Below are 12,748 nucleotides of genomic sequence, written 5' to 3'. Positions count from 1 at the left end.
CTGCCCTAGGCTGGATGAGGTATCAACTACCAATAATCGGCAGTCGGCACCGTTATATAATAACCTGCAATCAGATTAAAAAAGTAAGATTCCTGCACACGTTGGTGTCTAAACTACATTTTCCACCCTCCGAGAAAGTAAGCTATCGGTTAAATGGCATACTGACGAGACTGAAAAACACAATATCATCACGTATTTTTTGGTGCAAATATAATGAACAACCTAAGCATATCAAGTGTTCCAAAATAGTATTTTATTCCATAATGTAAATAATCCAGTTGCAAAACTGTCAACATGAACTAAATGTATGTCTCTGTATGTATTCACATTATTATCTTGTTGGTTCAAGATAACACAGGATGAAAGCTAAGGTTGCAACAAAACCCTGACAACATTACAGGGTACTGGCAGCTTAGAAGCATTCCGTCAGTACCCAGCTTTGGCCCCTACACTAGAATTTATGAGAAACTGAAATGTGCATGTTTTTTGTTGTTGAGAAAAACAAAATGTACTGTAATTGAGACAGAGGACCACAGCAATGGGAACCAATTGTTCTACCCCAACCTCATTAATTTCTGTTTATTGGTTAACACGTTATAGTCCCAAGAGCCTAATTTAGGCTTTAACACACCATCCATATGCAAAGATGGCTAACTTTCCCTGCCAGTAGACAGAAAAAAAATAGTGTAACTGTGAAATCTGCAAAAAGGAAATGTTCATATACAACTATCTATTGCAGACATGAAACAAAAGTCTTATAATTTTACTTCATTAAAATACAAGGGTTTATATTTCAGATATTGAAGTTTCAGGCAGCAAGTCACTAAAATACAAACTGGATAGTTTGTACAGTCCATGTTATCAAAGTCTCCCAAAAAGCAACCCACACAAAGAAAGAAAACATATTGTTTCAGTCAGTCTCTGTCAGAGTATAAATAGGTAGGAGGGGAGTCCAATTAGTTTCCACCAGCATACACAGCCTGGTGTCCTCTCACTTTGGGTCTTCGATCGTGCCCTTGCTGAGGTCTGTCATTTTGGGGTACTTGACTTTCTTTTGGTCAAGTTCGTTCTGAGCCCACAGGAGCAGTTTGAGGAGCTTGGCCAGTTTGGGCGTTGACTCTCTGTTTTCATAGTCCAGCACTGACTGGTTCACTTCACTCCACACCTTCAGGAAGCACACAGTGGACAGGAGGTATATTAAATCAGCATCAGTTATTAGGTCAAAAGTTATGGCTAGAAGGGATACAGCTTTTGTCAAAGTAATGTCAAATGTTGAATTTTTGTGCATTTTAGCTAACCCTAACTCTTTTCCTAACCTTAACTTAATTCTCCTAACCTGCTACATTAATTATCCTAACCTGCAGAATAAATTCTCCTAAACTACTACGAAAAGTCAAATCTGCCAAACCCCTATCCCATCTAGTCAAAACCAAAGTTTGTGTACTGACAAAATACTGAAATAGTAGTAGAAACTTGCAATATGCACGTTATTATCTATTTCTGGATTATGATAAGTGAGAATAAACACACCTTCTGCCTCTGCATTGTGTTGAGGAGGTCTCCGAAGGGTGACTCCTCAGGGTTGTCGAAGGCCAGCAGGGCCAAGGTTCTCTCCATCTCTGTCAGACACTCTCTACTCTCCTCCCCTTGCTCTGCCAGCTGGGACTGAGCAAACTCTAGTGCTGCCTCAGTCTCCCTCAGACGGATCAACTCAATCAGGTGCTGCTGCTGCAGAGGGTAAGAGCAGTATACAGGGACGGTCAGGGGAGGAAAAGGAATATGGACAAAAAACAGTGGAGGGAATAAGGAGACAAAAAGGATAGAGAGAGGAACAGATGGCAATGAATGAAGAAAACGGCAAACAAAATAAGACTGACAGAAGAATTATAACGGGAGAGGCAATCTGCTTTTTACCTGTAGGTGAAAGTACAGGTAGCGGTTAGTGTCAAGCAGTTCTGGGTGCATGCTGTTGATGAGTGCGATGGCCTCCTGTATCTGTCCCTTCAGGATCATCTCCCGGATCTTTATCCTCTCGTCCAGAGAATCCAGGTCCACACTGGGCTCAATCCCAGACTCCATACGGAACTTCTCAGCTGCCTCCTTAAACCCCTCTGTTCAAACCAAAGATATACAATTCTCTGTTTAGATCAGGAAAACTAACATCTACCTGTTACCAGGTTTTTCATTGTATGGTTACTATACCTGTCACCAAGTAGTTCATGATGAGCCTGTTCATGTCGGCCCTCTGAATGTGGACATTGTTGAGCTTCTCCATCCACTCTTCTCTTGTTATGTCCTCCGGCTTTTCACTATAACTCATCATGAATTGTTCTACAAAAAACATGCCCCCCCCATCATTGCCATGTTCATTGTAATTTGGCTAAAACTAAGGCTGAATGTTCAACACTGCAGTTAACTACTATGGATTGAAATAGTGGATGTGTCAGCTGTACAGTACACTTAATTATTATAGGTTTAACATGCCTTATCATATAGCACATGAAAGCATTGTTAGAAAATGTAGAATAACGACCATGCTGTAAAATTGTTGTATGAGATTGCCATGGACGTCATCTTAACGCCAATAAAGTATTCGTAAATAACGTAGGGGAAAGCTAAGTGAGTGTCATTTGGTATAAGCCGGAAGCTCAATAACGTTACTGCGGCCTTCAATGAAAACCACAACATTGAAGCCTTAAACTCAGCCGCTATCAAGCAAAACAACGCCATCTATTTGCCCTCACAGAATTTGTACAAGGCATAAATATGTACAGGGTCAGTTTAGTAACGTGAATATCTATTCGTATGAGTCAACTGTATTTTGGAAAAGCAAATATATTATTTTAAATACTGTACCTGATATTTTGCTGCTACTATTCAGCGGTAGCAATCAAGAGCGTCACACAGGAAAACTCACGGGATTTCATTGATTCCCCCAAAATGATTGGTTAGAGACTGCGATGACGCCTGGGTCATGTGGTAAGAATCGTGCGTGTGGCTTTTTTTCAGTACCCGGACACTGAAGCAATGGGTGAGTCCCCAATATTCACATTGAAATAATACGTTTATTTGATTGATCTAACACACAAAAACTGTCTTGACAGTAGTCACAATATGATATTATGTCATCACACCATGTAGAAATGATTGTCGTGTATTATACGTACGAAAAGTCGGCAGCACCAGCCACATGTGAGAAAGACATTTCTGATATGAACATGGATATCTAGTGGGTTAGAGATGTCAACTAGCTAGCTACCTTAACAAAACTCACCTTCAATGTCCATGTAGGATACATCATGTTGTAGGGTGTTCGTTGGCTTATCTGGCTTCTTCTTGGCAGCTGCTTTCCCTCCTCGTCTCTGCGATGCTGTGCGCACGCCAGATAATGATGCAGTCCTTACATTCACAGACCACTAGATATTCCCGTCCTTACTTATTGTACATGACGGAGGAAATATGGTTCAAATGTTTACTTGTGGTGTATTATATTGATACAAGCACCTGCTATCTTTAAACTCAATCCGATTGTTTTCTTCTAGCCACATAGCCATGAAATCCATAACCATTCTAGTCACTACCTACCACTGCTGTTCAACATAACCAATTTCCACATTGGCGCTGACATGACCTGTAGAAGAAGCATGCATTGATCATTGTATTAGCTGTCAGTCAGTCTAGGGCAGTCATTTGGCCTAATCCTTCATACTGTCCATTTTGCCTCTCCTTTCTCCAGGCAAGTGCCGGGGTTTGCGTACAGCCAGGAAGCTGCGTAATCATCGCAGGGAGCAGAGATGGCATGACAAGCAGTATAAGAAGGCTCACCTGGGCACTGCCCTGAAGGCCAACCCATTCGGAGGGGCATCTCATGCCAAAGGCATTGTACTTGAGAAAGTGTAAGACAACACTGTAATTTAGCCTATTACTTCATACTGTATGTTTTGGCCTCCACAATTTAGCTAGCTCAAAAACATCTCTCCTTCTGTCTAGGGGTGTTGAAGCTAAGCAGCCCAACTCTGCCATCAGGAAGTGTGTCAGGGTGCAACTCATCAAAAATGGCAAGAAGATCACAGCTTTCGTCCCCAATGATGGCTGTTTGAACTTCATTGAGGTAAGAAGTTATTTTCTATTTCTCATCACAGCTCTCTATTTCACATTACTCATCAAAGGTACATTTTATTTACTCAAGATCATCCATATATGCTTTTGATTTTGTTTTATTATAAATTGGCCATCTGATCTTTGGATTCTGTCATCTTTGGACAACCTGCACATAATTGTTAATTGTCAGGCATTTCATCACAACCACTGTTTTCAAATCCTCTTCCTCTCCCATCAGGAAAACGATGAGGTGTTGGTGGCAGGATTTGGTCGGAAGGGGCACGCCGTTGGTGATATTCCTGGTGTCCGCTTCAAGGTGGTCAAAGTAGCTAATGTCTCACTACTAGCCCTTTACAAAGGCAAGAAAGAAAGACCTCGATCATAGAATGTATACACTCAAACAATAAAAAGTGGAAAATAATTTTTGATTTGTCTGTCCATTTTTCTAGGTGTTTATGGGGATATCTTTTATTTTTTTTAAATGATATGCCTTAGACTTGAATATTTTCTTTAGGCTTTGTAGTTTTGCATTAAATTGAGTAGACACACGTATAAAGGAAGCTGAACTGGATAGACACTTTTTTTATTGAACCTTTATTTTATCGGAGTCATAATGAGACCAAGGTATTTTACACGTGAGCCCAGAATTACAGAAATGCACACATCAAAAAGAAAATAGTCATACCAAACAAACACATGGTGGGATAATGGTATTGTTGCAAAGTATTCATTATGCACCTAAATGTCTCCACATGCATAAATTGAAATGCATGATAGATAATGCCACACATTGAGAAAATGTGCATTCTGCAATAAGCAGCAGTGTGCTGTGCCTCCAGCAGGGGTATCCATATGGTTGTTTACAGTTTCTATAGCAACAGACTTGTTTTTCCTCCACTTTCAAGCAACTGAATTCTGCATAGACAGGAGTTACAAACAAGTATTAACAAAAGAGAGCAGGGGTAAGTTATACACATTGCATGCAAACCTTGCAACTTTTTTTTACATTTTACTTGAATAAACTCGACTATAGTTATGAATGTACATTTAATGAATAACTCATAGATACTTCAAACTAGCATGGCTAGCTAGCCACACCAACGATTTTAACTGCGAAGGCACACTGTTAACATTAGCATAAGCAAGCAAGGCAAGTGCTTATTGATTTAATAAATTACTTTAGACTTTTTTTTAAAATATAAAACAATTATGGCAGAGGAAATGCATTGGCTGTGTTTGCAACTAAAATGCAATATTAACTGATGGTTCAACAGGCTAAGGATTTTGCAATGTTGTTAGTGTCTTCCTTCAGTAGTCCCTGAGATGCCTTCCTCCGCAGGGGTGTTCAAGCCACCCATGGGAGATGGCCTGAACCAGTACTCTGTCCTGCCACCCATCCCAAGCACACATTTGCAGGAGGGGGCTGCAGAGGACGAGATGACTGTGCAGAGGAAGCTGCTGAGGCACAGGAGAAGTAAACAGCAGCAACAGCAGTTACATAAGATCCTGTATGTCCCTTGAACTTTTTGTTATTAAATGTCAAGCCATACATTCACTTAACTGGTATAGTACGGAGATATTTAGGATGACAATACACATGATGATTGTCATCCCCTGTTTCAATTACATTGAGTCAAATGCAAGTCGTTTTTGGTTGCTGTAGTATTCACATTGTGCTCTTTACTCTTGTAGGGTTGCTAGTGCAATGCAGGCATACAAGAACGCTAAGGATTTAAGACCAGTGGCTCCCACGTCCCCTGAGCCAGAGTTCCCCCCTTCTGTGAGATATAATGCTTTCTTATTGTGTTTCTCAGGCGGATCTCTGTTATCTCTGTTATGCTAATGCATGTCAATTTACTGCATACATTTTGAGTTTCGCTGCAGGTAATTCTCGTGTCAGAATTTCTCAAAGTTGTCACCTTTTTATTTCACAGATGAGCAGTGAAGACCGAAGGCGTAGAGTAAGTTGGCTGCTTTTTGTTTTGTTAAGTCCCTTCTGGTCTCTGACAATTGTGTCTTTTTTGTTTGTTTGTGAGATGCCAACAAAACACTATGTTCCTAGTTATTTGTGTTCAAAATGATAAGTATCAACCTATTTCCGCACTGTCGCTCCATTGTGGCCACACCTGCAGTTAAACTACATGTTCCTGAAGGAGTGTGTGGAGGGCAGTCCTGTGGTGCCCATCCAGCAGCAGTGGCTAGATGCCATGCTGACCCGCATTCCTCCCCAGCTGCGTGTGGGCCCTGGGAGAGACGAGCTGCTGCAGGAGCTATGTAGGGAGGTCAGCGAAAACTTCCTCAGCGGGATGGTCAAACACACAGGTGCGTGTATTCATGTCTACCTCTATCTCCACAATTATATACTAATTCCAAATACAGATTTTTTTAAACCACATTGTGGATCACTAATTGAGTTTTGAGACACTAAAAGACAATCATTGTCAAACATGGTACAGGCGTAATCTATGTTACATTACATCATCTATACATACACATGTATGCATAAACAAAACAAACAAAAACAGTATAATAAAGGGACAGGTAGACACTTATAAAGAAACATCTCAGTTGAAAGATAAGGTTGCAGGCTTTGCCGCAGGCATTTACATTGTTACCTGATAAAAGTTGACACAATTTATTATTTTCATCCAGACTGTTAAAATGATAATTTTGTCTGGAAAGCTGACATAACATATCATTCCTAATGTCACTGTATAGCCCACAGTAAAGCAAGACATGAACTTCTGTTTCAATGGAACCATGGTTACAAAAAGTACATACTATACACATTTATCTAAGGGAGTGTTTGTGTCTCAATATTGAGAGGGGCCACACTCCACATCTACATCTACATTTTGCAAAAGAGCTTTGATATTGGAATTGCAGGCAATTAGCTTTATAACTGCAAAAATGTATTTCCACTCAATGGCAAAATGTGTAGAATTGCAGGAAATTTGCTTTAAAATAGCAAAGAATTCTAGGTACGCAGTTTGTTCCTTTCGGGTTTGTTTATCAGTTGGTACCATTTTAGTTCATTGCTCTCTAAAAGTGTTGATTTAAAAGCATTTTGGTCATTTCTAGAATACACTCTGTCTGTATCAGTGAGCTGAGTCATATGGATGAAGATGAAAGAAGGCTTTGACATGAAAAACATTTCTTTGCAATTGCAAGATCGCTAGCCCTCAAAAAATATGTTTACATTCATTTGGTGTGATCTCTGCCATTGTTTTACAAACACATAGCCACTGGTGAAGCCATAGAGTTTTGTAGACCGTATCGCCTTGAATAGCAGCATTATATTATTTTGTTTTTAGCCATATAATGTCGTAGATTGTGTCTCACATTAGTATTTACAATCTGTCCCCTTTAGTGAGTACTGTGCTCCAGAAACCACAGATGAAAGGGACAGTTCTGGCAAGACAGAGAACTCCATCAGCAAAGTGAGTGTCTCAACAATACACACCCAGCATGTTCATAACTAATCAATACACCACAGAGACGGATTGGCATATTGTGGCAAATAATGTGCCATTTATTGATTGAATTTTTGATGAATCATATTTTGTCAATTATACTTCATATTTATTTGCAGGGCTCTCGATTTCTCCAGACCATGGCATGACAGCTTTGTGAGAAGTCGCAAGGAGATAAAGGAGAAATTACACATTCTTCATCCAGTGATGAGGATAATCCTGGACATCGGCTATGGTGCATTTTCACATCTGCTATTGGTTGATCTTACTGACTGCAGGTAAAATTGTTCTATCACAGCACCACAAGTATAAGAATAAACACCTGATTATCTTCAATTTCTGTCTTCACATATGTTTTTATTATGTATTATTATTTTGTGTTGTGGTAAGGTCCACGGGACCTGTAGCCTGCGAGAGCCTGAAGCACAAATTGGCAGTGGAGTGTGAGAGGATCGAGGAGCGCATCATGAACACCTGGTTTCCCAAGGTCATCCACCTGCTGACCAGCAAGGACATGCTGCAGGGGGTCAGAGCCGAGAAACTGGACTCTTTCTACAACTGTGTCTCCACACTTATCTCCAACCAGGTGAGAAGGTGAGGTTTTGATCAGTACTGGTGTTTTTAGGAGCAAGTCCAGCTTATCTTGATGTTCTGTTTTTGGTTGCGATTTTCCACAGTTAAGATCCTTAGTGGAGAGAAGCGTGGAAGACTTTGTCAGCTTATTCGATCCGCTCAATGTCTACCAGTTGCCTCTCTTCCGCATGGATTTGACTTTTGATGATGAGAAGATGGAATTCTATCCCAGCTTCCAGGACCTTGAGGAATCTGTTTTAGAAATTCTGAACCTGATCACCAACACCATGCAGGTATGAATCTCACGAGTGTGTCAGGATATTCTTTGTCACACAAATTAATATGCTTCATAATCAGTGTGAATAAATACATATTTGATCATAGTCCATATTTGGCTTTTCATCTTGTTGGTGACAAATCACTCCTATCTGATGTGGCTTCACAGAAAGTCCAGACGGTCCAGTCTTGGCTGGCTGAGGCCAACAGCTCTGTAATTGATGCCAGACTGGCGGACCATGTCCTGCTATGGGCTCAGACCACCATAAGGTCTGCCGTACGTAAGAACCTGGAGGAGCCTTATAAACACTTCCAGAACTATGGTGAGAAACTAACATTCTAATGTATATCAATTCAAGAGAATCGAATAGCCCAGCTATTTGGTTGAATGAAAGTGAATATTGTAAAGGTTTATCTGTCCTAAACCCTCGTTGCTTCTTTACAGTTGACAACTATGATTGGCTGGTCAATGGGACAGCACAGGGTATAGTGGACAGGTTCGTTGAGGAGGAACACTCTTTTGATGATTATACTGAGGTAAGGGAGAGCAAGACAGGTCAGGTTTGATAGCTACACATTTTGTATCTGGAGTAGTATATGGTAGGAATGTAATATGTGTGTCTGTGTCTTGTTCCACAGAAAGTGGAAGAGTTCTGTGTCCTGTCTAAGGAGATTGTCAGTCTGCCGGCGATAGCCCACTTTGCCATGGTGCGTCTGGACTGTGAAGAGCTGAAACAAGGGCTGGCCAAGACGGCTAAGACCTTTGCTCAGATACTCCTGGAGAAACTAATCACCAATCACAGAGAGCACAGTCTGCAGTAAGATCACAGATTGATCCACCATTTATAAATACAGTAAATAATTGTCATATTCAGTGCAAATCTTCCTCCTCTGTGCCTCTGCCAAGGATCTGCCAGGAGTTTGAGAACATCAAGGAGAAAGCCCTGAAGGTTCCTGAGACCACGGACGACATGTCTGACATGATAGCTTACATTGGTCATGCCAAGACAAAGGGCATTGAGGAGCTCAATGCCAAAATAATGGTAAGTAGCTGATGAACAAGGGCCTAATCCTGTCTTAATACTCATGTAGTGCATAATTGGGAAAGGGAAATTTGCCCAACTGAATGCATTCAACTGAAATGTGTCTTCTGCATTTAACCCAACCCCTCTGAATCAGAGAAGTGTGCGGGGCTGCCTTAATCGACATCCATGTCTTCGTCGCCTGGGGAACAGTGGGTTAACTGCCTTGCTCGGGCAGAACAAAAGATTTTTACCTTGTCAGCTCTGGGATTCGATCCAGCAACCTTCCGGTTACTAGGTCCAACGCTCTAACCACTAGGCTAATTGACTTGCAGTAACTACTGTGTAACTACTGTGCAACTACTGTGTAACAGTGTGAGACTCATCATGAGCCTTTGTACCCTTTTATCGTCCGGCAGGAGACCCACCACAGACTGAACTACCTGTTGGACGTCCACATCTTTGACCCAGAAGACCTTGAGTTGAACTCTACAGTCCTCATCTGGCCACAAAATATATACCCTGTGTTCGATCTCAATGATGAGGTAACATACTCCTTCATTCTGGATAAAGTAAAAACATTTTGCATGTCAGTGAAGGGGGTAATTAAGCCCTTCCACTACCATTATTGCTTTATGAAGAAAAAACAATCTTGTGCTGCATCCTTCCCCAGGTGATGTTGAAGGCCAAGCAGAAAGGAGAGCAGGAGCTGCTGTGCCGTAGAGAGAGGCTGATGCTGGAGCTAGAGAAGCTAGGACGCAGAATGGAGGAGTTTGCAGAGTGCTCCGAGCTGGACATGATGCAGCAGGTAACAGCACAAGCGCTCTGGAATGTGTCTGTTAAGTTGATTAACATATCAGCCCATTTAGACTGATGTTTACCTTTTGATCAGTATGTGACTGATGTAAGGACAGTCCAGAAAAGGCTTCAGGATGCCGAGGAGGCCATCGACTTCATCAACAAAGAAGAGACTCTGTACAAATGGGACCTGTCGTCCTATCCCGTGGTGGAAGTCATCAAGGAGAGCATCGAGCCCTACCAGAAGCTCTTTGGCCTGGTGCTGAAGTGGCAGCGCACTGAGAAGAGGTCTGTGGGCTGTTTAGGTTGTTGTCATTCGCTCCATGTCATATCATATGCCGTAGGTCCGAAAACAATGTATAGTTGCTTCATGTCCCTGTCTGAAATGTTCAGGTGGATGGACGGCTCCTTCTTGGACCTGAATGGAGAGAGCATGGAGGTGGAGGTGGACGAGTTCTTCAGGGAGATATACAAGATGCTCAAGTTCTTCCAGCAGAAGCAGAAGAAGGCAGAGCAGATGGCGGGAGGAGGGGTGAAGAGGAGGCCCGGGGAGGAGGACCCGGGGAAGCAGGAGCGCCCCACTGCACTCATCTGTTCCACAGTCATGGAGCAGGTCAAGGACTTCAAGGTAACTACGTGGAAACAATTACAGTGTGGAAACTTTTGTTTAGTGTTGGTTGGTTGTTTGTGGGGTTATAATGGATGTTTAAACTATAGACCAGTGGTATTCAAAGTCGACATCACTGCAGTGGGGTCGCCAAAATTAAAACAACATTTTCTAGGAACAAAAATTAAGAGTATAGATTATTGTATGAGACAATGTACAAATGTTGTTGAGAATGATCATTTGAAGAAGGAAAAAAAATGTTGAGTAAATGTATTTATTGGTTTCTTTTCATTTTGATGAGATATAAGTGCAATGAATTTAAGGTTATTTATTGATGTAAAATAGACATTTACAGATTTTTAAGGTTGTGTCATTAGATTTGGGGTGGTGTCGCAAGAAATTATTTGGCAAAAAATGAGGTCTCCAGAAATTCTGCCGGAAAAAATTGGGTCCCTGCTGAAAAAGTTTGAATACCACTGTTATAGACCATAGATATACCATATATGTAGATGTATGACCTAATGACTTGACTTCTACTGCGTTTTTGTTCCCAGGAGCACATCCCCATGGTGTCCATTCTGTGTAACCCAGGTATCAGGGCTCGCCACTGGGTTCAGATATCTGACATTGTGGACTATGACCTCACGCCTGACTCTGGCACCACCCTGCGGAAAGTGCTCAAGCAGAACCTCACCCCGTACCTCGAGCAGTTTGAGACCATAAGTGCTGCTGCCAGCAAGGTGGGAAAATGGGGATTATTTAATGAGAGAGACTTGTGTGACATGGGATAGCCCACAGCTAAGGATGCTCTGAACTGAAAAGCTCTAGTGTGAAAAGCCAACTTAAAGGGCTGATGAATATCTTCATTTCTCCGACAGGAATTCTCTCTGGAGAAGGCCATGCAGACCATGGTGGAGGTTTGGGATGGAGTCTCCTTCCACCACCACCCCTACAGGGAGTCTGGGGTGTCCATCCTCACCGCCGTGGATGAGATCCAGACCATGCTGGACGACCAGATTGTGAAGACCCAGACCATGAGGGGCTCACCCTTCATCAAGCCCTTCGAGAGTGAGATCAAGGTGGGCTTTATGTCAATGCAACATTTCTTGTCCTCGCTCTCTCTTTCTCACCCTGGATAAATGCTTCCTGTAGGTGCTCTTCCCCAAAGCCTAACCTTAACCGTTATTGGAGAAAACGCTAAGCTGACCCTAGAACAGCATCCAGGGGCGATTTGATCCTACTCTGATCCTCTTTGTGTGTCAGGTGTGGGAGGAGCGTCTGATTCGTATCCAGGAGACCATAGACGAGTGGCTGAAGGTGCAGGCCCAGTGGCTCTATCTGGAGCCCATCTTCTCCTCCGAGGACATCATGCAACAGATGCCTGAGGAGGGGCGGCTCTTCCAGACCGTCGACAAGCACTGGAAGGAGGTCATGAGGCACTGCGTCAAGGACCCCAAGGTAGGACAGCTTTTAGGTGGCCTCACAGGTGCCAGTATGGGGAGGATAAAGGGGTCTTTAGAAGGGATGTCTTTGCGTGTACATAGCTATTTTGAATTTGTGCAGATATTGTCAGCGACCTCATTGGCTGGCCTGCTTGAACGACTTCAAGATTCCAACAACCTTCTGGATAAAATCATGAAGGGACTGAATGCCTACCTGGAGAAGAAACGACTCTTCTTCCCTCGGTAATGAAATGTACAGTGTTTTGAAATATTTGTCTCTAGTTGTGCAAGAATTCAGATTTAATTCCTATCCCTCTCTCCCATTCCTTCACCTCCCTCCCATTCCTCCACCTCTCTCCCATTCCTCCACCTCTCTCCCATTCCTCCACCTCCCTCCCATTCCTCCACCTCCCTCCCATTCCTCCCATTCCTCCACCTCTCTCCCATTCGTCCACC

General features: G+C 42.4%; 3 protein-coding genes across 3 annotated transcripts in view; 2 read left to right on the top strand and 1 right to left on the bottom strand.

The window, feature by feature from the left end:
• Positions 1–233: 233 nt before the first annotated feature.
• Positions 234–2,978, bottom strand: LOC139368857 (glucose-induced degradation protein 8-B homolog). The gene is made up of 5 exons (XM_071108285.1): positions 2,857–2,978; positions 2,203–2,331; positions 1,915–2,111; positions 1,531–1,728; positions 234–1,165 (listed from the first exon to the last, which is right to left on the bottom strand). Exons 2-5 carry the CDS (start codon positions 2,321–2,323, stop codon positions 992–994), a joined length of 690 nt encoding a protein of 229 aa, XP_070964386.1. The 5' UTR covers positions 2,324–2,331; positions 2,857–2,978; the 3' UTR covers positions 234–991.
• Positions 2,973–4,524, top strand: LOC139368858 (small ribosomal subunit protein uS12). The gene is made up of 4 exons (XM_071108286.1): positions 2,973–3,031; positions 3,737–3,896; positions 3,991–4,111; positions 4,340–4,524. Exons 1-4 carry the CDS (start codon positions 3,028–3,030, stop codon positions 4,484–4,486), a joined length of 432 nt encoding a protein of 143 aa, XP_070964387.1. The 5' UTR covers positions 2,973–3,027; the 3' UTR covers positions 4,487–4,524.
• A 900-nt stretch (positions 4,525–5,424) lies between these two features.
• Positions 5,425–12,748, top strand: part of LOC139367734 (dynein, axonemal, heavy chain 12) — a 35,827-nt gene continuing 28,503 nt past the window's right edge. Inside the window, exons 1-20 of the mRNA XM_071106046.1 lie at positions 5,425–5,609; positions 5,794–5,881; positions 6,036–6,062; positions 6,234–6,423; positions 7,472–7,541; positions 7,694–7,852; positions 7,965–8,160; positions 8,252–8,440; positions 8,593–8,746; positions 8,869–8,960; positions 9,063–9,241; positions 9,331–9,466; positions 9,865–9,990; positions 10,119–10,253; positions 10,338–10,531; positions 10,637–10,871; positions 11,405–11,590; positions 11,729–11,929; positions 12,114–12,308; positions 12,414–12,535. Of these exons, the coding sequence (XP_070962147.1) occupies positions 5,425–5,609; positions 5,794–5,881; positions 6,036–6,062; positions 6,234–6,423; positions 7,472–7,541; positions 7,694–7,852; positions 7,965–8,160; positions 8,252–8,440; positions 8,593–8,746; positions 8,869–8,960; positions 9,063–9,241; positions 9,331–9,466; positions 9,865–9,990; positions 10,119–10,253; positions 10,338–10,531; positions 10,637–10,871; positions 11,405–11,590; positions 11,729–11,929; positions 12,114–12,308; positions 12,414–12,535 (3,059 nt within the window). The remainder of the gene's footprint in view (positions 5,610–5,793; positions 5,882–6,035; positions 6,063–6,233; positions 6,424–7,471; positions 7,542–7,693; positions 7,853–7,964; positions 8,161–8,251; positions 8,441–8,592; positions 8,747–8,868; positions 8,961–9,062; positions 9,242–9,330; positions 9,467–9,864; positions 9,991–10,118; positions 10,254–10,337; positions 10,532–10,636; positions 10,872–11,404; positions 11,591–11,728; positions 11,930–12,113; positions 12,309–12,413; positions 12,536–12,748) is intronic.

The sequence above is a fragment of the Oncorhynchus clarkii genome, chromosome 16 (genome assembly GCF_045791955.1).
Source record: "Oncorhynchus clarkii lewisi isolate Uvic-CL-2024 chromosome 16, UVic_Ocla_1.0, whole genome shotgun sequence".
In the NCBI taxonomy this organism is placed as follows: Eukaryota; Metazoa; Chordata; class Actinopteri; order Salmoniformes; family Salmonidae; genus Oncorhynchus; species Oncorhynchus clarkii.
The sequence above is the reverse complement of the archived record's forward strand: the minus strand, read 5'-3'. Positions and strand labels throughout refer to the sequence as shown.